This window comes from Myotis nattereri, assembly GCF_964212035.1.
Source record: "Myotis nattereri genome assembly, chromosome: 5".
NCBI lineage: Eukaryota > Metazoa > Chordata > Mammalia > Chiroptera > Vespertilionidae > Myotis > Myotis nattereri.
Window position 1 is genome coordinate 42,191,259 of NC_138080.1, and position 22,323 is coordinate 42,213,581.

Genomic DNA, 22,323 nt, shown 5'->3' on the forward strand with positions numbered 1-22,323 from the left:
CTTTTCGCCCCCTCTTTCTCTTAGACGCTCACGTTTCCCTGTATTTTGGTGGCGGTGGGAGAGCGGCGCAGTCCGGGGTGGAAAGGCTTTTCCCTGAATGGCCCCCAGTTCCCAGTGCAGCCTTCCATGGCCAGATTCTTCAGGTGATAATTTTGCCGGGTTTTCTGAATGGGAGTAGGACAGGCCGTTCAGAAATCCGGTTCAGAGTTTGTCAACCCCTGCCCTGAAGGCTGCTTGTATATTTCAGCTGCTTTCAGGCAGGTCTTTCGTGGTGTCCTTTAGCATTGTCACAACCTTCGGCTCATTTTGGTGTGGGCAGGATTAAACGGTGCTATTTTTAAGGCCAGCGAAGAAACATATGTATTCAATATTGGGATCATTTACCACAAGTGATCACATGAGGCATGGTTTTTCTTAGACGCTGAGGTATCTTAAAAAATGGGGAATTTTGTTGGATTTAAAAGTAATTTCAGGTGGAGAAAACTTTCAGTTGCTTCTGTTCAGCTTCCCATACGAGCTGAGGACTCTATTAAGGCAGCTCATAGCACTTTGAGAGCTGAAGAAATTATGGTCTTTATTGCATTTCATAAATCCTATTTATTGCAGGAATCCCGGGGAGGACTTCATAGCTGTTTCTGCACAGTGAACTCCTAACTATCGCTAGGGATTAATTTTGAATTGTTTTTAAAAGCCCATTTTGTTTTTAATTGTTGGCTTTGGAGATCAGGAACCACATTCCAAAGCAAAGCTGCACTGATATTCAGAGGAAGCACTTTTGTGTACTTTTTGGTTCTTGGCTCCTCTGTGAGCCTTTTCCCCAGATAACAATAGTTATTATTTTTTTTCCTTCCCCCCCTTTCCGCACCCCCCCTTCCCGTGACTCCAGAGCACAGTCTGAAATGGATGTTACATGAATCACTGTAAGGCTGCATACAACTATGAACATTTCTGAAGCTTTCCCTCAGTAAACGATCAAGATGGATGAATCTGCCTTGTTGGATCTTCTGGAGTGTCCTGTGTGTCTAGAGCGGCTGGATGCTTCTGCCAAGGTTTTGCCTTGCCAGCACACGTTTTGCAAACGGTGTTTGCTGGGGATCGTAGGTTCCCGAAATGAACTCAGATGTCCCGAGTGCAGGACTCTGGTTGGCTCCGGCGTCGAGGAGCTTCCTAGTAACATCCTGCTGGTCAGACTTCTGGATGGCATCAAGCAGAGGCCTTGGAAGCCTGGCCCTGGTGGGGGCAGTGGGACGAACTGCACCAGTGCATTGAGAGTTCAGAGCAGCTCGGTGGCTAACTGCAGCTCGAAAGATCTGCCCAGCTCCCAGGGTGGACAGCAGCAGCGTGTGCAAGCCTGGAGCCCCCCAGTGAGGGTGAGTCGCCTGCAGAAGCAGCTTGCTTCATGATGGTGTGGTAATGACCACATTTTTTTCTTTATTCTTCACCTTGCTGTTTTCTAAATCAGCCTATTGCTACAAAAAGCCACACGTACTGTAACAGATAGATTATTTCTCTTCCCTTTTGGAATGAAATTGGATATACATCATCAATTTTCTTGTTTTTGAATTTCCTCCAGATAATCTCTGTTATCTTTTCAGAAACAAGTAGCGATTCACTGAAACCTAAAACACAGCAGCTTTTGGTGACCTCTTTAAAATGGAGATTTGTTATGGTTATTACTTTGTTGATGGATTTGGGAGAGCCATAATTATGTATGTATGTGTACATTTATGTATACATGCTATAAACATGTGTGAGAGTAAATCATAAGCAGGAAGTCAGACCTTAATTTTTATGTTGCTTAGAGCACAGAATTTTCTGGTTGGGGGAATTCTCAACAAATCATGGCCACAGGTAGCAGAGTTTGGTTGCTGTAGCAACGAAATGTCATTTAGGACTATGCTAAAACAGCAAGAGAATCTAGCTTTATGTTGGGTTTTACAGAAAGTGAAATTAAATATTCCATTGAAATGGTTTTTCTTGGGTTTTGGGTTTGGGCTGAAATAATTTCAAGTGAAGTTAAATATTTGGACAGTTATCATAACTTAAATTTCTAGAAGGTAAGGTATTCTGAATAAATCTGAATTTATGATGTGGGTGATGACATACCAGTAAGATATGCTTTGCTCATCTTTAAAATAATAAAAAGTAATTATGGGCTGCATACAACTATGAATATTTGTATAGTTAAAACAATTCCATTTGTGTTAGAAGAAACAATTTTGATAATTGGCCAAACTGATAAAAAAATATATATTTTTAAAAATATATTTTATTGATTTTTTGCAGAGAGGAAGGGACAGGGATAGAGAGTTAGAAACATCGATGAGAGAGAAACATCGATCAGCTGCCTCCTGCACACCCGCTACTGGGGATGTGCCCGCAACCAAGGTATATGCCCTTGACGGGAATCGAACCTGGGACCCTTCAGTCCGCAGGCTGACGCTCTATCCACTGAGCCAAACCGGTTAGGGCTAAAAAATATTTTTAAAGAACAGTTAATTTGGATGAGAATATATATTTTTCAAATATTTGTAATACACACACAAAGCTGGCTTCTTTTATTTAATGTCGGAACAACCCATTGGGACAGCATTCGATGGTATAAATTCATAAATGTGACTGTCAGACAACTGTAGACGGGTACAGCCTGTAACCATTCCCTGGCTTCCCTCTCAGCTCATCTTTTAAAATGCTATATTTATATCACTAGCTGTAACATATGTAAAGCATTTTAATCACTAGAAAACAGTTTCATCACTAGAATAGTAAAATTTCTTTTGCTTCTCATATTTAAGATTTTTAAGATAGCAATGACTTTGGCTTATGGAGGTTTTCTTTCCCTATTTGAAGCTCACATGTAAAATTGATCTGCTTATAGCACTTTTCTTAGACTTCTTTTATTTTATGGAGTTTACTGCTACCTTGATTAGTGGATATGGACTCATCAATATTTTAACTACAGAATCAGTGATCAAGTTGATCATTTCTGAGACACCTGACCCAGCTTTGCTTAGTTTAATTAGGGAGTAGATTTACTTCTTTGGAGAGAGTTGGTTTCCTTGTTAATTAGACTAGAGAAGGCATAGCTTCTGGCTATGAATAGAAGATTCTTAGTGGTTGACACCTTGCCTTACCTGTTGTGAGGAATGCATTGAAGGTTTGATTACTGATAAAAAAGGAATTTAACAAGAGGGCTCAAGCATTCAGCTTGACATTTTCTTTCTAACAGCAATTGACTATGTAATGCTGTAATGTCCATTTGTTTGAACTGCTAAGCTCCCAAAATTGAGTTTCACTTTTCTTAGTGAAATTTTTTGTGAGATTTCTTGATGTTAGTATTGTTTTTGTGAGATTTTATTGATGTTAGTATTATTTTTTCTGGCTTATACGATTTTCCTAATTTATTTCATGTTCCTTCTTTAGCATGAGAAAAATTACTCACCAAGGAGGGCAACTCAACTTGAGGCTTATAACTTGAATTGTTGAAGTCCATAAAACAGGAGATAATATCTGTTACTTTGTGGGTGGCAGGGAGAGTGTTGGATGAAACAACCAGGATTTTTCAGTTATCTGAGTGGATGCGAATGCTGCAATACTTAAAAAAAAATAGTTGTTTTTTTTCAAGTGTAAAAAATTTCTTATCAGTACTTTTTATTTTCAAGTATTCAAAAACAACCAGGGCTACATAAATAGCCCAAGCATCTCAAAGATAAAATATTTCAGAAAATACTCCTTTAGAAAGTAAGAAATCTATTAGATGCAGACATGTGGAGGTTGTGGTGCACTCCTTCAGACACTTCCCTTAGGTGAGTGACCATAATAAATACCAAACCTGCATCCTCCTCCCTTAGATGTTCTGACAGGACCAAGCGGCGCGTGAGCCTTTTTCCACATGTTGCGCAAAGCTGAAAGTGATAACATGTGGAATGTTGCTTCAGTTTATTAGTTATGTTCTATGATCCGTTAGATTGTGACCATGTGGCTTCCTCATGTGTTTAGCCGAGGTAGATTGAGTGTTATCAGCAGATACGAACATTTCCAATGTGTGACACACATCTTGTTCCCAGAATTTTAGTGTTTCCTGTCTAATATGAAGGAGAAAATGAAACAGTGTTGGGTTGGAGTCACCAAGGGAATCCATTGATTCTTTACCCCAAGTAAAGAATTGCTGTTGGTTTTGAGCCAAAGTCAAGCAGTGGAGTGAGCCACAGGGAAGGGGTGGTTGCAGATAATCTGTTTAATGGACTAAAAAATACTTGCAGAAGATAGATTTTTATATATATGCAAAGTGAGATATGGAAAACATATTTAAGTAATTCCTATAGAAGTACTACCTAATAGCATAGTTGCATTTCTGCTTTCTATGTGTGATCCCATTGTTCAGGATCTATATCCATGCATATATGTGTGTGTGTGTGTGTCTATCTATCGAGGTATTATTACATAATGATTTCACACTGCCTCTAAGTGAGTTTCTTCAGCAGAAATAGATCACACAACCATTGATTTACACTAATTTACATATCACTTATTCTTTTTTTAAAATCTACAACATATTGAGCACTTATTAGGTTCCAGGCACTGCCCTGGCTGCTGGATAGATAGTGATGGACAAACCAGTTACAGATTCTGCTTAACAGTTAATGAGTATGTGTCAGTCTCGTTGGAGAGACACACTAACAATAGCAATGCAGGTAGGTAATTAAGCACAGTAAGTGTCATAGAGAGCCATGCGAGAGGAAAGAAGGGCCTGTGTTAAGTGTGAGGGTAAATGGTAAATTGTGTGTGTGTGTGTGTAAGAGAGAGAGAGAGAGAGAGAGAGAGAGAGAGAGAGAGATTCAAAAACTTCCTTGAAGAAAAGGTATTTGAGCTGAGCTCTATAGGGTGAAATGATATTATTGGTGCAATAACCTTGAGAAATTCTTCAGTCCCTACCCACCCTCTTAGATGCCTAAATGGCCTGGCATCCTATATGATAAAAGCCTAATATGCTAAGTGTCTGGTTGCCCAGTTGGCCGTTCAATAATATCATTGCTAGAGGCCCAGCGTGCAATTGAAATCGCCCCGCCTCCCGCCCTTCGTTCGAGGATGCACCCTGTGAGGGGTGGGGACCCAAGCCTGGCTCTCGCAGGGCTGGCTGCCACAGGAGTCAGGCCGGACGGTGCTGTGGGGGGGGGGGGGGGGGCGGCTGGGACCCATGCTTGACTCACAGCGTCCCCTGCCCCCCCCCCCCCCCCCCCCGCGCCTGTGTCTGCTCTGGGGCTGCCGGAGCCACCTGCCTCTGTCTCATCTCCGCTCCAGGCCTCATCTGTGCTTGCAACCTCCTGTCTGGTCGTGACCTGTTACAGAGTCCCGGCCTAATTTGCATATTACCTCTTCATAATATAGATGGGGCTGGGCAGCCATGGGGGCAGAGGGGATGAGTATTCCAAAGGCCCTGACCAACAGCAGCACAGGGCATGGCTCCTAGAAAGAGCCAACGGAAGGTGAGTGTGAACTAAGCAAGGGACAGGGATCATGACCCAGACGAGGCCTCAAGTTCAGCAATATGCAAGGCATCAAGGGCCACCACAAGGCCACTTGGGGTTCAGGGCCAGGTGCTTGGTGTAGCTTTTCAGTGCTCTGCATCGGAATTAGAAAGACAGATCATTGGGACTGAAAATCATTGAGACTGGAGTGACCACAAACCTTCAGAACAGAAATGGAGCCTGGGGTCAAAGCCCTGAGAGACAGAGGAAAGGCAGAGCATTCTGGATATGGGGGGACATAGATGAAATCTCCTCTCTCCCACAAATGCCCAGTGTGCTTCAGTTTCTCCAGAGTCATACCCACGCCTCCCTTCTCTCCCTCTCCTTATTGCTGACTATTATGGGCTGAATTGTTTCCCCCAACATTCATAAATTGAAGTCCCATCTCCCAGGACCTCAGAATATGGCTGTGTTTGGGGAATAGCACCTTTAAAGAAGTGGTGAAGGTAAAATGAGTGTATATGGATGTGGCCTAAATCCACAATATGACTGTTAATCATTCTTAGAGGAGGAGATTAGGAGACAGACAGAGGTAAGACCATCTGAAGACGCATGGAGAAGATGGTCATCTACAAGCCAAGGAGAGAGGCCTTCAGAAGAACCCAGCCCTGCCCACACCTTCATCTTAGAACTGAGGAAATAATTGTCTGTTGCTGAAGCCAGCCAATCTGTCATACTTGATAAGGGGTAGCTCTAGCAGAGTAATGCACTGGGGATGTCTTCCTAAAGGTCAGCCCATTGAGTGGCCTCTTGGTCAGTCCACTGCCAGTCCCATTCAGTCCAGTTTTCCCATAGACTTGCCGTGGCCTAGCTTGTCTGTGCTCTTTACTCCAAAGGTGCAGTAACCTTGAGAAATTCTTCAGTCCCTACCCACCCTCTTAGATGCCTAAATGGCTTGGCATCCTATATAATAAAAGCCTAATATGCTAAGTGTCTGGTCGCCCGTTGGCCATTCAACCAATCAAAGTATAATATTCAAATGATATGCTAAGGCTGCTCAACTGCTCGCTATGATGTGCACTGACCACCAGGGGGCAGATGCTCCGACTGGTAGGTTAGCTTCCTGCTGGGGTCTGGCTGATTGGGGCTGAGCAAGATGGGCTGGACATGCACTGGAGCCCTCCCATGGTCTGTCCCTGGCTGGCCAACCTCCCATGTCCCTCCCAGGCCCCAATCGTGCACTGGTGGGGTCCCTCGGCCTGGCCTGTGCCTTCTTGCAATCCGGGACCCCTCTGGGGATGTTGGAGAGCCGGTTTTGGCCCAACGGCAGAACAACCAGTCACTATGATGCACACTGACCATCGGGGGCAGATGCTCAATGTAGGAGCTGCCCCATGGTGATCAGTGTGCTCCCACAGGGGGCGCGCCGCTCAGCCAGAAGCGGGGCTCCCGGCTGGTGAGCGCAGCGGCGGTGGTGGGATCCTCTCCTGCTTCCACAGCAGCACTAAGGATGTCCAACTGACAGCTTAGGCCCGCTTCCCATGGAGAGTGGGGAACACTTGGACATCCTCTAAGGGCTCCCAGACTGTGAGAGGGCATGAATTTCATGCGGGTTAAGGGACCCACCCCCTGAGTGCATGAATTTCATGCACCAGGCCTCTAGTAGTTTTATAAAATGGACAGGAGGTTTATGTGGCAAGATACCAGATTCCAAAGGTTTTGGAGAAGAGGGAGGGAAGTGCTGGGAGAAGAGAGGTCCTAACACTGTTACCTCTCTCTAGTTCTTCTGTAAGTGGAATCTAGAGAGCGTGCTTTATTGGACGTAGCGGTGTCTACATGAGGCACCACCCAGAGGAAAGACAGCAGGAAGAGGATGGAAGAAGAGAGGAGGAGAAAGGCAGGATGGCAGTGAGACTCCAGGGAGGGTGTGGAAAGCTAGTGCTAGTTCTGAGTTGCCCCAAAGGGCACCTTTGACCTCCAGTCAGTGCACAGGGACTTGTGGAGTGTTTCTTTCAGGCTCCATTCTGTGCTGTAATCTGTCCTAGGACAGAGGTGGCATTAATGCATGTTTCTGTTGAAAACATTTACATTTGGGGGAGGGGGGGACGGGTAAAGCGTCCAAGAAACAGCAAATAAGGCAGCATATAGTGAAATTCCAAACTATGGGGTAAGATGGAATATGTCTGCCCAGCCAGAGCGTCTGGCATCCTGCGCACTGAAGGTTGCTGGTTTGATTGCCAGTTGGGGCACATACCTGGCTTGTGGATTTGATCCCCGTTTGGGGCACTTAGGGAAGGCAGCTGATCGATTTTTCTCTCTCTCGCCCATCCCCCTCCCCCATCTCCCTTCCTCTCTCTAAGCATGTCCTTGGGTGAGGTTAGAAAAAAGAAAAGGTATGGAATAAGTCTATAGTGAGGTCCATGTTGAGTCGCCCCTGGATTTAGTGTCTGGTCAAAGGGTAGATGGAGTCACTGGGTTAGAGTGGACAGGGACACAGAAGGACATACTCCCCTGGTGTGGAAGGTTCAGTCCAGATTCTGGTAAAGGAATTGATGTGTCTGCACAGGCGGGGATGGGTACTTGTATTCATCCACACTGGGCCCAAGCATGACTTCCCATGTGGTTTAGATGAGGGAGACTCAGCCATTTGCTAATAATGAGAGAGGATCCTAGATAGGCTGCCTCCTGCACACCCCTTCCTGGGGATGGAGCCCACAATCCGGGCATGTGCCCTGACCGGGAATCGAACCGTGACCTCCTGGTTTTAAGGTCAATGCTCAACCACTGAGCCATGCTGGCAGGGCAGCCCCTACTTCTGATCCCCTTTCTGTTGCCTGTGGTCTCTTCCTCACCATTCCAAGAGCCCCTGGCTCCTCTTTGCCGCCCTCCATTCCTGAACTCTCCTCCTCCACCAGGAAGGATGCTGCTTTTCCCACCGCAGTCAGACACTCACTCTGCTCCAGTAATCCAGCCCCTCTGCCATCCATTGCTTTCACATGGTTTAAGCCAGTGGTTGGCAAACTGCGGCTCGCGAGCCACATGCGGCTCTTTGGCCCCTTGAGTGTGGCTCTTGCACAAAATACCGACTTCTGCGCATGGGCCACAAAGTTTCAATCGCACTGTACGTGCGCGCCCGCACGTGGTATTTTGTGGAAGAGCCTGAGACAATACATGACAAGCCTTTTTTATTCTGAGGTCACGAGGCAAATGACTTTGCAGGTCACCTTGTAGCAGGATTCTTCATGAGGATCCACAATCGTAGAGCAGCGTCGTACGTGCAGTGTAGTGAACGTGTTGGTGTTAGAAATCTCACACGTGGAAACTGCTTTGCTAGCAAGGCTCCCTCGTTGTGGAACGTAGACCTTCCCTCTCCCAAAGCTTTTGTCATGAACAGTGCGTATATCTTCCTCTCCTCTTTCTCCTCCTCCTCCTTTTTAAATTTCAGAGACTTCTAAAAGTAGTGACCTGAAGAGCAATTCTGAGCCCCACCACCCTTTCTGAGGCCCCGCAGTCCTTTGCAGTGTATGTGTCCGCCAATGCCTTAGTTAAGTGGATGGCAGCAGTTGCTTCATGAATGGCGACATATGGGTAGCTGTAAACACGGCCAATTTAAACACAGATGTGTGAGTGGGCTCTTTGGGGATAGCTGAGAAGGGAATGGAGGTGCCATTTCAAAGGGTTGACAGTAGCAGTTAAGTAGCAGATTATTTGCATTGTGAAACATGGCAAAAGAGCAGTAGGAGGATGTGCAAATCAGTTTTGAGTTGCATTAAATACAGTACAGAAAGTCAAGGACTGTCAAGTATAAACATTTTGTTCTGTTAGCCTAAGGAAATAATAAATTTCTTCAAGTATTTTTTTTTGTAAGAAAAGAAATCCTTTTGAAACACTGCCTTTTCAAATTCAGCAATGAATGGAGTGAATTTTCATTATTTTAAAGTATAGTAAGTGAACTAAGCATTGAATAATTACACAGAAGTGAAATGAAAGTTTACTCTAGGGTGCTCCATGTCTAGTTATTTATTTATTTATTTTTTATTGCAGAGAGAAAGGGAGAGGGAGAGAGCGATAGAAACATCAATGATGAGAGAGAATCATTGATGGGCTGCCTCCTGCACACCTCCTACTGGGGATTGAGCCCACAACCTGGCCATGTGCCCTGATTGGGAATCGAACTGTGACCTCCTGGTTCATAAGTGAACACTCAACCACTGAGCCACACCGCTGGGCCCATGTCTAATTTTAATTTATGTGAGAAACCCTCTCAAACAATATAGTAGTAATAGAATCAGAATTTCAGTGTAGGATACTGGGATATAGTCCTGGCATTTGTATAAGGAAGTGTGTTTGAGCATTGATATTTGAAAGTTGACCTTTTGATTTGTTATAAGGAGATTCTGTTCCTATAAAGCTAAAAGTATTCTTTTGCTTCTAATTATATCACTGCTTAGTTTTAAAGATCTTTAAATAAATTTAAAAATTCTTTAATGCATTAAATACATAGATTAAATATTAACATATGCAATAAAATTAATTTTCAAACCTTAAATATTGGTTTTGCTCATTCAAAGTGATATTAGTTAGCAAATCTCTCCATATTTTTCCATTGTTAAACTTGTCTTTTAAGCACACTCTTGGATAAATTATTTCCAGCATTTCATGTGTTTTTACTTTTTTCCTGCATAGTAGGGCATGACTGAAGAGTTTAAGTCCATGAGGTAAAATATTTTGGTAGGCCTAATTATTTTCATTCAGTATTATGTGTTTCATAGTACATAATATTATGTGCTGGTATGAGCACTTCCTTATTTTATAAAACAAGTCCAGAATACTAGAAGGTATTGAAAGCCTTGATTCTTTTGTAAAAAGACAGGGATACTCTTGGAAGTGAAGTGTTGGTTGAAAGGCACCATCACGTGACAGCTTGAAACGTTGACATATTCCAAGATAGCCCAATTCCGGCACCAGAGAAGTGTCGGGTCTCCGCGTAGGAGTGTGAAAATGTAGGCTGTGTGGAAACTGAGGATCACCTATATCAGTGATGGCGAACCTATGACACGCGTGTCAGAGGTGATACGCGAACTCATTTTTTTTTGGTTCATTTTTCTTTGTTAAATGGCATTTAAGTATATAAAATAAATATCAAAAATATAAATCTTTGTTTTACTATGGTTGCAAATATCAAAAAATTTCTATATGTGACACGGCACCAGAGTTAAATTAGGGTTTTTCAAAATGCTGTCACGCCGAGCTCAAAAGGTTCGCCATCACTGACCTATAGGGTGGCAAGAAGGAAGGAGACCTGGGTCCTCGTCTTGCCTTTGTGACTGTAAGCCAGTGATTTCTCTTCCACAGGCCAGAGTTTCCTCTCTTATACAATGAGGGCTTGTCTGATATCAGAGTCCCTTTGCTGCCGTGACATTTTGGAAATAATTACCCTAGCAAAGGCCAACTTTGATAGTGAGCATTTAGAACAAACTGAGATTGGGGTCTGGATATCCTCTTGGTGTTGTGAGATGAATGTGCCTCTCACAGTCACCCATGGGCACCAGGATCTGCTCTAATACCCCCTTAGAAGCCCACACTGTGTCTGCCACAGGAACCTCCGGATGAATCGATGAGTAATCAGGGCATGAGAAGAGAGGCAGAGCGGAAAAGCAAGGACAGCTGGGGGAGCATGACCTAGGATCAGTCTCTAAGCCGGGCTGGTTTGTGTGAATGGGCTCCAGTGGCCTGGAATGATCTACCCCGAGGATATTTTTTTGCATGGATTTTTTTTTTTAAAGAGAGGATAAGGGAGGGAGGAGTGAAAGAGAGAGAGAGAGAGAGAGAGAGAGAGAGAGAAAGAGAGAGAAGAGAGAGAGAAACATTGATGTGAGAGAGACACATTGATTGGTTACCTTCTGCACATGCCCCGACTGGGCAGGGGATCAAACCTGCAACCCAGGTATGTGCCCTTGACCGGGAATCAAACCCACAACCCTTCGGTGTATAGGCCAATGATCTAACCATTGAGCACACAGGCCAGGGCAGGAATGGCTTACCTTTGTTCTGCCTGAATACTACCTTTGTGTAAAGTTGTCACACTGCCTGAAATTTCAGCACTTAGAGATTGAAATTAGGTGTCCACATACTAAAATGTTCTCTTTGAAAGGGTATGGATTTATCCAGTCCCATTGCTTTCCCCATCCGCACTGAGGTGAGAACACCTACTCTGATGGACAGGAAGTTTATGCTGAAAGGGAGGGATGGACACTGAGTTTCTTTGGGGTCAGACAAGCCTGCATGGGGGAAGTGCAGTGAGGGGCTAAGGTGGGGTGACCATGTAATCTATCCCCTACACTGGGACACTTTTGAGAGTGAAAAGGGATGCTGCTGATAATTGTGCGGAGTCAACAGCAGGCATCCGGGACTGTCTGGGGCAAACAAGGCCACGTGGTTACCCTAACTGCGGGCAGTGTGAGCGAGCCCAGGACATAGGAGAAGGTTTCATCAAGAGTGGGGAAGATGCCAAAGAACACAGAAGCTCTTTCAAAAATGTGCAGGGGAAGTGAGGGGAATTGATTTCTTCCTCTGAATGCTCCTTTCTGTGCGCTTTGTGGTTTTGCTGGAGCAAAAATGGGATGTAGTAGAAAAGGCAGGGGCTTTTAGCATCAGGCCAACCTTCTTCTATTTCTTGTTATCTGTGTGGCTCTTGGGCATGTTATTTCCTTAGTCTAATTTCTTAATTTGTAAAATGATGACAATCTGCTTTCCAGGGTTGTGAGGATTACATGAGATAAGAGATCGTAAGCATCCAGGACCTAGTAGATACTCAGTAAATGCCAGTACTTTCTGTTTTCACTCTTTCCAGATATTAGAACTTTTAATACCATATGTCAGTTATATTGTAAAATAAAATCTGTGTGTGTGAGGGCACACATGTGGGTGGGTGTGGTCTGATCATTTATTTTTTATACTTTTTCAAAAAATATTTTTTATTGATTTCAGAGAGGAAGGGAGAGGAAGAAAGAGAGATGGACACATCAGTGAGAAAGAATCATTGATTGGCTTCCTCCTGCATGTTCCCTACTGGGGATCAAGCCTGCAACCCGGGCCTGTGCCCTGACGGGGAATCAAACCATGACTGCCTGGTTCATAGGGCGATGCTCAACCACTGAGCCACACTGGCAGGGCTGATAGTTTAATTAGTCAACATTTATAATGTTAATGCCATAGGATATTTGGTTCTGTTTTAAGCAGCCAACTTAAACTTCAGGTTCACAAGCTATTCATCAGTTAGTGACTGCAAATGATGTCACTCAATGGGTGGTTTGTCCTGGTCCTCCCAGTACCTGTAGTGCGGCACTGGTTCTCTGGGTCTCACCTGTGAAAGGAGATGGTGACACCATTATCTCTTGTACCCCTTCCTGTCCCCGCATCCTGGGGTAAGAGACCCAGCCAGCAGGATCAAGTATCTGTTAGACAATCTGTGACTGGTTTCATTGTTTTTCTTTTCTTTTGATGATGTGGGGAAAATAATAGCTCAAATATTTTAAAATGTGCATCTTTTGACTTTGTTCTTTGGCATAGTATTGAAAAGAGATAGATCCCTATGACTTCTGTCGGGGAAACGAGGTGTGCTTTGTAGTGCAGTTCTCATTTTGAAAATTAGTGTAGGAAAGATTATTATGCCCTCACACGGGTCTTTTAATGGCACCATTGGATATACAGTGTGTGTGTGTGTGTGTGTGTGTGCGCGCCCTTGGTGGCTCATTTTTCATACCCCTGACACCCTCTCCCACCCTTCCTCCCATAGTATCAAGATTATGTTCTTTAAATAGATATTACTGTTCAGCTTATCCATGTTTTAATTATTTTTATATCTCCTATCTAGAGCATCTGATTGTGTGTGTGTGTGTGTGTGTTAATGTGGCTAGAACCATCTCTGGCAAAAGAAGTGCATTGTGTAACTGATAACGTTCTGATGGCTTTTGGAAATGCAGCCACAGTGAAGAACCATACTGTACTTCAACTTTCAGTAAGTTTGTATGTTTTTTTAATGGAGCTTCTATTTATAGTTAAAATATCCACTTCCTGATTTTGTAGGGTAAGAAAGGACACAGAGTGAACGTGTTCTGAAGATGTCTTGGAAAAAAAAAAAAGTCTCCCGAAAAAGAACATTTCAAAAGCTTACTGGTAACTTATTCCAGTGCCTTGCAATCTTCCCAGCCAGCAAGTTCTTTTTTTTTTTTTAGTATCCAACACAAATCCCTGTCCTTGCTGTTCAATCACATTCCTCTCGTCCCGTCCTTAATGGGAAAGAAGCGCTCCCCTGTGCGCTGTCCTTCATAACCTTGCGGGCTGTTGTGCAGCCAGCCTCCTCCCTAGCATCTTTATCTGGCCTAAATAACTGTTTCCTTTTTGCGTCCTCTTAGGACCCATTTCCTAACGTTTTAATCATTTTAGTCACTCTCCCTTGGACGCTCTCCAACCTCTGCTGGTCTTGCTCAGGTTCAGGTCCAAAATAGCTCTTCGCCAGATAATAATAAAGTTCCTTCTGTGGAAGGGCTGTCCCGTGACCCTCCTGAGCAAGCTGCTCGTTTTTTACCTGACCTTACGCACCTTTAAAAATAACTCACTGCATCGCTCATTTATACAGTGCCTCGACCTCAGACAGTTTGCTTCTACTTATATCAGTTTGGGTTTCCCCCATTTTTTATTTGAGCCGTTAGTTTTTACTGCCATCCTAATTAAACTGCCTCCTGTGGTTTCTGTCATCCTTATGGTAGTATCAGCAGTTTGCAGCTATCAACGGGAATTAAAAAAATGTCAACCCAAGATGCTATTGCTTTAGTAGATATTTGTAATTATATGAATACTTGGTTTTAATTTTTACATTTATTTTAGGCATCCTCTTCCCCCAATTGGTATTTGATTGTTGTCTAATTGACTGTGTTTTAGTTTTGGCTTCCAAGTGATAAGTAACTTGAGAGCGGGAACTCTTTATGTTTTAAACCTTTTCTCTCTTCTTTACACTTGAAAAAGTAGTAGCTGCTCCATTCAGTAAATGCATCTTGATGGGAGTGATAGATTGTTCACATTCCAGAATTCCAAGGTCCACTTGGATGCATTCACATCTTCATAAGAGAGAGTACCTAGCCACATGTGCAGTTTTGGTGCACTTAATGGTATTCATTTTCCATTATTTAAGTCAGCCATGAATGTATTACCCAGAGGCTGGGCAAACCCTCATGAAACGTAGATGTAATTGGATCCTGAATCACAGTTCTCTTGAGGGCGGCCCTGGAAACATTTGTGTTGCACCCACCATGGTGGTCTAGAAATCATGTTTTCCTAGTTTATTAGAAAGAACGTTCTGCTGAATTTAATCAGAAGCATTATAAAAGTTAAAATATGTCACCTATTTTGTCGTATTCCCCCAGGCACATCGTCATTCTGACATAGAGGAAAATGAAATGGAGTTACTAGGATGCATGCGATCTTTACCAAACACCTTGTGATTTCCCTGCTTGAAAATCTCTGCTTTGGGAATGAAAATGTTACGAGTAATCATGGCCTCTGTTTTGATGCAGATTATCGACATCCTAAGCAATTCCCGTGTCAGGTAATTCTGTGGATGGTAGGAAGCTCAGGTCCTGATGTGGTTAGCAGTAGCACCTTCCCATGCTAAATCCCAGAAGAGGCAACATGCACATTCACAATGAAATTACAATTCTTGAGAACAAAGAGGGAAGGGGGAAGAAAAGGGTAGTTAGGAGAATAAATCAGCCCCAAGACACTCTTTGCAATTCTTGAATCATGGACCGGCCAACTCTGATATGAAACCCCACAAGGACCCCGGGCTCTCTAGTGCAGATACCTGTGCAGGATGATGATTCTCTGTGATTGTTAATGTATCAAATATATTTTTTTTTTATTGATTAAGATATTACATATGTGTACCCTCTACCCCCCCCCCCCCCGCTCATCCCCTCACTCCCCCCCCCCCCCGTTGTCCGTGTCCATTGGTTAGTCCTATATGCTTGCATATAAGTCCTTTGGTTGATCCTTCCCCCTTGCCCCCACCCTCCCCTACCTTCCCTCCAAGGCCCGACAGTCCAATCAAAGCCTCTCCGTCTCTGGATCAGTCCTTGTTCATCAGTTTATGTTGTTCATTATATTCCACAAATAAGTGAGATCTTGTGGTATTTATCCGCTCTCCAGTTCCATCTATGCTGTGGCAAGTGGTAAGAGTTCCTTTTTCTTCTTCCTCTTCTTAAAGAATACCTTTCAGCATTTCATATAATGCTGGTTTGGTGGTGATGAACTCCTTTAGCTTTTCCTTATCTGTGAAGCTCTTTATCTGACCTTCAATTCTGAATGATAACTTTGCTGGATAAAGTAATCTTGGTTGTAGGTTCTTGGTGTTCATCACTTTGAATATTTCTTGCCACTCTCTTCTGGCCTGCATGGTTTCTGTTGAGAAATCAGCTGACAGTCGGATGGGTACTCCCTTGTAGGTAACTGACTGTCTTTCTCTTGCTGCTTTTAAGATTCTCTCCTTATCTTTTGCTCTTGGCATTTTAATTATGATGTGTCTTGGTGTGGTCCTCTTTGGATTCCTTTTGTTTGGGGTTCTCTGCGCTTCTTGGACTTGTAGGTCCATTTCTTTCATCAGGTGGGGGAAGTTTTCTGTCATTATTTCTTCAAAAAGGTTTTCAATATCTTGCCCTCTCTCTCCTTCTGGTACCCCTATAATTCTGATGTTGGTACGCTTGAAGTTGTCCCAGAGGTTCCTTACACTATCTTCATACTTTTTGAATCTCTTTTCTTTTTTCTTTTTCGGTTGGGTATTTTTTGTTTCTTTGTGTTTCAAATCTTTGACTTGATTCTTGGGATCCTCTTGTCTGCTGTTGGATCTCTGTAAAATATTCTTTATTTCAGTCAGTGTATGCTTAATTTCTAGTTGGTCCTTTTTCATGTCCTCCATGGTCTCACTATACTCCTTGAGGGATTCATTAAATTTATCGGCGGTTTCCATAAAATTCTTGACAAACCTTATAAACGTGGCCTTGAACTCTATATCCAGTCGTCTGTCCTCCTCCGTTTCTGACAATTGTGACCTGTTTCTCTGTCTCCGCATTTTGGCTGCTTCCCTGTGTTGATAGAGTGGCCTGCGCGCCAGGTGTCCTGTAGGGCCCAGTAGCTCAGCCTCCCCAGTTACCTGGGTGGACACTCTTGGTGCCTTGGTTGATGTAGGATCACTGGGAGGAATTGACCTCCAGGCCAATTGGCTGTGGGAAGCAGCTGTGTCTGAAGTGGGAGAATGGTCCCCCTCTGACCACTGGGCACAGTGGCTCCTGGATCTAAGGAGGTGCTAATTCAGCCCCTGCCTGAGGCCACACAGCAGGAACCACGAAGAGGCTCAGCTGTGAAGCAATGCAAGCCGCTGCGGGGCCTTGGGCCTTCTCTTGGAAGTTCCGGGTCTGGCTGGCCCGGCTGCAGTTAGGTAATTATCAGGTTGCAAAGGGCCGGGGCATTCACATGCAAAAGCCTCTGCTGCAGCCTGGGTGGGGCGGGGTCTCAGGGAGTCAAAAGGCCGGAGAAAGAAGCAATGGCTGATTCTCCGCGCCCGGAGTCGCGCGTCTCAGTGTCCCGGTAATGGCTGCAAGCACCTCTGAGGGAAATCCGCCCTCAAGTTCGCCCGCTGCCACCTGAGAGAGCAGCCTCTCCCCGTATGTGTCCTAGGTCCCCAGAGACTTCCCAGAACCGGAGATCAGAGCAGTCGGGAGCTTGTGATTCAAAAAGACAGCCGCGTCCTCAGGTGCCACCCCCTTTACGCGCGCGCGAGCCGCCGCCGTACCTCTGCACTCAGCCTCCGCAGCTCCTCTGGCTCTCAGCGTGCTTTTCTTGTCTTCTAGTTGTAGAAATTACACTCAGCCAGCATTCCTGTTTTTCTGGATGATCAATGTATCAAATATTTAACTAAAAGGCATAGATATACCTCGAGTTTTTATTAACTTTCAAGAGACTAAGCTATGTGATACCCACAAATAAGTCACACTGAAGTCTACCTAACAGGGGTAGGGAACCTTTTTTCTGCCAAGGGCCATTTGGATATTTATTTATAACATCATTTGCAAGCCATACATTCATTATCAACTTAAAAATTAGCCTGCTATATTTGATCAGACATTTAATTAACTCAATCCTAATGCCTTAGAAGGGCCAGACCGAATGATTTTGTGGACCTTATATGGCCCTCGGGCCGGACGTTCCCCACTCCGGAGTCCTAACATTTCATTGTAGATGAAAGAGAATGGCATATCTCAAGGATCAGCATGTTAGGAGGACTTGGTAACTGTAGAAATGTGTCACGCTGTGGTTTCTAGGTATGTTACGAATGAAGAAGGGCTTTGTGTGGAAGGAGTGGCAATGCTATATGAATATTTATATGACGGTTTGCGTGTGTTGCTAGGTGAAGTTTCTTCTTTGTGATCCTAGCTTTCTTTATTTCCTGGACTGAGAGGCATTTATTTTCCACATTAACCTGATATGTAAATTTCTCAGCCCCTGCTGGTGGCTTTTTTCTCCTTCCAATTTAGTGGTATCAGGTCCGTGTCTGGGCAGGGAGTAAACCATCACTAACAACTAGCTAGTGCAGCCGTGGGCAAACTACGGCCTGCGGGCCGGATCCGGCCCGTTTGAAATGAATAAAACTAAAAAAGAAAAAAGACTGTACCCTTTTATGTAATGATGTTTACTTTGAATTTATATTAGTTCACACAAACACTCCATCCATGCTTTTGTTCTGGCCCTCCGGTCCAGTTTAAGAACCCATTGTGGCCCTTGAGTCAAAAAGTTTGCCCACCCCTGAGCTGGTGTCTTGTTTTTGTTTAACTGCAGCCAGGCTATGGTTTACCAATTCCTTCTGTAACTGGGAGCTGTTAGCCAATGTGGGATTTATCTAATATGGCTTATGTTCAGTGATTATATATTGAGATTTGGAATGTATGGAAAGGACGCATGTAGCAGTTGTTCAGTATACATTTCTTCTCTGTGCCTGGGCTGAAAAGTCACCATTTCTTGTCACTGTTATCAGACACATGGGCATATTAGACAAAAGAACCAAAGAGGTGGGGGTAAAGATAGATTAAAACCAAAATCGATTTTCAGTTTGACACTTACTATCAATTTTCCCAGTCAGGTGAGTGTTATCTGACAAGTATGCAGAGTTGCTAATTCTTGGCAGCCATGCACTAGATAATACAATCTGCAAAGTCGGGGGTAATTAGATCACAACTGTCTATCGATAGCCTTAGAATGGCAACCGTAGCAGTTTTAGTTGGACAGCAGAATCACTTTGAAATGGTCATGGGATCATTTTAAGAGCTGATCCTATGGAATAATGTCTATCCGACCCAAGAAAGTAAATTATTGACTACCTGAACTTGGGGGAAAATATGTAACAAGATGTTTTGTGACCTTGAAAGGGTGAAGCAATGGTTTAGTAACTGTGTTCTGTATGTTGCATCCAGGTTAGCCATGGATGAATTCATTCTGTCCTCAAAGAATTGGTTTTGCAATGATGTCACTATAAAAGGATGCTGTGGTAATAAATTTCATAAGCTGAAACACTCAACATGCCCCAAAATTTGAAAATGCAGGTCTTCCTTTTATATACTAAGTGCAACCTGAAACTTTAGGTCGCGTTTACCTTCCACATCTCATGTGCTTCTTGAGTCTCTGGTCAGCCTACCAGAGCTCCTATCCCTGTAGACAGTTTTCATTCCTGATAAATACACTTATTTTGCACAATCAAAGGTGATCTGAACAATTATACATAGTTTTTCTGTCGTTGTTTTTTTAAACATATTTTTATTGATTTCAGAGAGGAAGGGAGAGGAAGGTAGAAACATCAATGAGAGAGAATCATTGATCAGCTGCCTCCTGCACACTCCTTACTGGGGATCGAGCCCACAACCCAGGCATGTGCCCTTAACTGGAATCAAACCAGGGACCCTTCAGTCCGAAGGCTGATGCTCTATCCACTGAGCCAAACTGGTCAGGGCTTACATAGTTTTGATTAATGAACATGCTAGGCTTTTTTTTTTTTTTGGTAAGGTTCGAGCAAAGAATGATATCACTAGCAGTTTTGCTAATAAAATAAATACAGATTAAAGACTGGAACCATTTCTGGTAGACTGTGCAGCCCTAAATCACTCAAAAGTAATGAAGCAGTTTTCTGCAACAGATTGTGTTTCCTTATGAAGGAAGCCACCTTTGTTCCATGTCCCTGATGCATTCCTTGAAGGTGAGGTCACTGCATTACTGATATCTTTTTCCTTTCAGAAAAAGGGAGATGTGGCCCGCTCCCAATGCATTCCATTTCTCACAGCCTGTAAAATAAGCTTAAATGTACCTGTCAATTAAAAGCTTTTGAAGGACAAAAGCCAACCTCAGAGGCTTTGTGAGCCATGAATTGACAATAAAAGACAGTATGCTTCTGTTTTTCAGATAGCCTGTTTAAGGACAAAAGAACTATTCACTCCTACATGACTTTCATGTAGTTGTAATAAAAGGGGGGAGGATGGTCATTTTGGGGGCACGATTTTAAGGCTGCCCGACTGCAATGATTTGAAACCTGTTTTCAGTTATTCAAACTAATAAAGTCACTGAGTGTGTATCTGTGTATAGAGGTATAAATGTCTTTATATCTATATCTTTAGATGGAATTAAATATAAGAAGTAGCTGCCCACCCCCTATAAAATCTAAGCTTTTAGAGCAGGGGTAGGGAAAGTCAGTCCCGTGGGCCATATAAGGCCCGTGAAATTATTTGATCTGGCTCTGCCTGGCTTTAGGGGTGAGTTAATTATATGTTTGACCAAATACAGCAGGTTAATTTTTAAGTTGCTAATTTTGTATGGCCGGAGATTGATGTTATAAATGTCCAAATGGCCCTTGGTAGGAAAAAGGTTCCCCACCTCTGATTTAGAGACTGTCCGGGTAAGCTCAAACTATCGAAATAGTCTCCGACTATAATCTTCCCAGTCCACCTGTGTCGCCTAAGAGTCATTCCCTTGCATCTCAGTTAGTGTGACATGACACTTTCTTGATCAAAACTATATAGTGACCCACAAGACAAGTCATATAACTGAGTCATGCCTTTTCCTCCACCTTATCGGACACTCATTCTATATTTTGCTTCAGCGATACAGATTCTCTTGCTGTTCATCAAACCACCAAGGCCTGGGGCCTTAGCACCTGCTTTTTGCCCTGCCTCAAAGGAAGGTCTTCCCCCCAGATTTCAACATGGCTCGCACCTTTACTTCAGTTCCATCTCTTCTCAAATGCCATTTCCTCTGACCACCATATCCAAATAAGCCCCTCCCTCTTCTCCTGTCAGTCTTCCTGCCTTGCCCTGTTTTATTTTTCTTGGTAGTACTTATGTCCATTTAAAATTATATATTTATTTGTCTACTCCCTATCCCTCCCCCCCAATAGACAGGAAGGTCTATGAGGTCCAGGACTTGGACTAAACTTATCCCTGTCTGTATCCTCAGCTGCTGGAACACCACCTGGTACATAGTAGGGCCTCAATAAGAGTTTGTTAAATGAACAAATCTGCAAGTGAGGTTTACTTGATGTTATGTTGGTCTCAGTTGCTCTGCCAACCTCATATTGAAAAACGTGGCAAACAGGAAAATGATTGTTAATCATTTCAGATGTTTAGGTTGGAACTAAGAATTTTTATAGAGAAGAGAATTAAAGTGTCATACTTGCTCGTAGGGTGATTCATTTTATGTTGTTTTATGAAGATAAACGTGGAATGATTTAAAAAAAATAATCTTGCCACGAGTCTTTATTTTTTTTCAACCTAGGAGATGAGCAACATGATTTCAAACTACAGCAGTATCTCTGCTTTTAGCTTTCGGAAATGAATACGTACCCTTTGTAACCGACTGCGTCGGTGGAATTCAGTACTCATACTTTTAAAGCTACCCAGAACACCAGATAATGAGGGTATGGCAAGGAATGCTGTCTTTTGCATATATTTCTGCAAACTCCTGTGCTTAACATATTCTTGGGAAGAGAAGTGACATTGTTTTCTGTACCTAAAACTGTTTAAGAAGTGGGTGGAAACACCTATTAATCTTGGCTGTGTCGTGACTTGAGCATATTTCCTCCTATGAGGTAGTGTGGATTCAAATTAGCCTTCAGATATCCTTTATTTTTCCTTTGCAGAATAATACAACTGGATTGTGGGTGGATTCTGGTGAGTGTCCTGAGCCTGTTGATTAATGTCAGGAATGAATTTCCTTTTTCTAATCTAATCCTGGCTGCATACATTACAAGTGGAATTCATTTAAGTGTCTCTGTAGGCACTCATAAACATGACTGCAGTCACATGTCTCACCAAAGACCATACTGAAATCTGCACGCGTTTTCTCCAGCTTATTGACACGGCGAGTCACAGCCTGCTGAAAATCCCCCTTTCCCATGTTGCCTTCTGTGTCCAACAATGGAATCTCACCGACAGGTGCTTCTGTGCTTCCCCATGTATTGGTCCTTGGTTTGCTTTCCGCATAGAATTTAGAAGATGTCTTCTCTACTCCCTAATGGGGAATCACCGAAAACTATTTTGGGCAGTTCTGCAAGGTCACTGTAAGTAAGTAGGCAGCGAATTCAAGCTGGGGCAACTCTCGGTGTCAGCATCTAATCATCACAGACACTCACTGAGCTGTTCCAGCCCAGCCCTGCTTTGGGAAACGGGACATCTCACGGGGGTGTTTCCCATTCCTATTTCTGTTCCCACTGTCAGCTACAGAGTTTCCATCATGCTCCGCCCCTTAGACTCAGATCCCAAGGTCC

The 22,323-nt window shown here is 43.5% G+C and overlaps 1 protein-coding gene across 1 annotated transcript in view; it reads left to right on the plus strand.

Moving 5' to 3' along the window:
• Positions 1-22,323, plus strand: part of SH3RF1 (SH3 domain containing ring finger 1) — a 171,653-nt gene that overhangs the window by 758 nt on the left and 148,572 nt on the right. The window contains exon 2 of the mRNA XM_081090937.1: positions 887-1,370. Coding sequence (XP_080947063.1) covers positions 978-1,370 — 393 coding nt within the window. The 5' untranslated portion in view covers positions 887-977. The remainder of the gene's footprint in view (positions 1-886; positions 1,371-22,323) is intronic.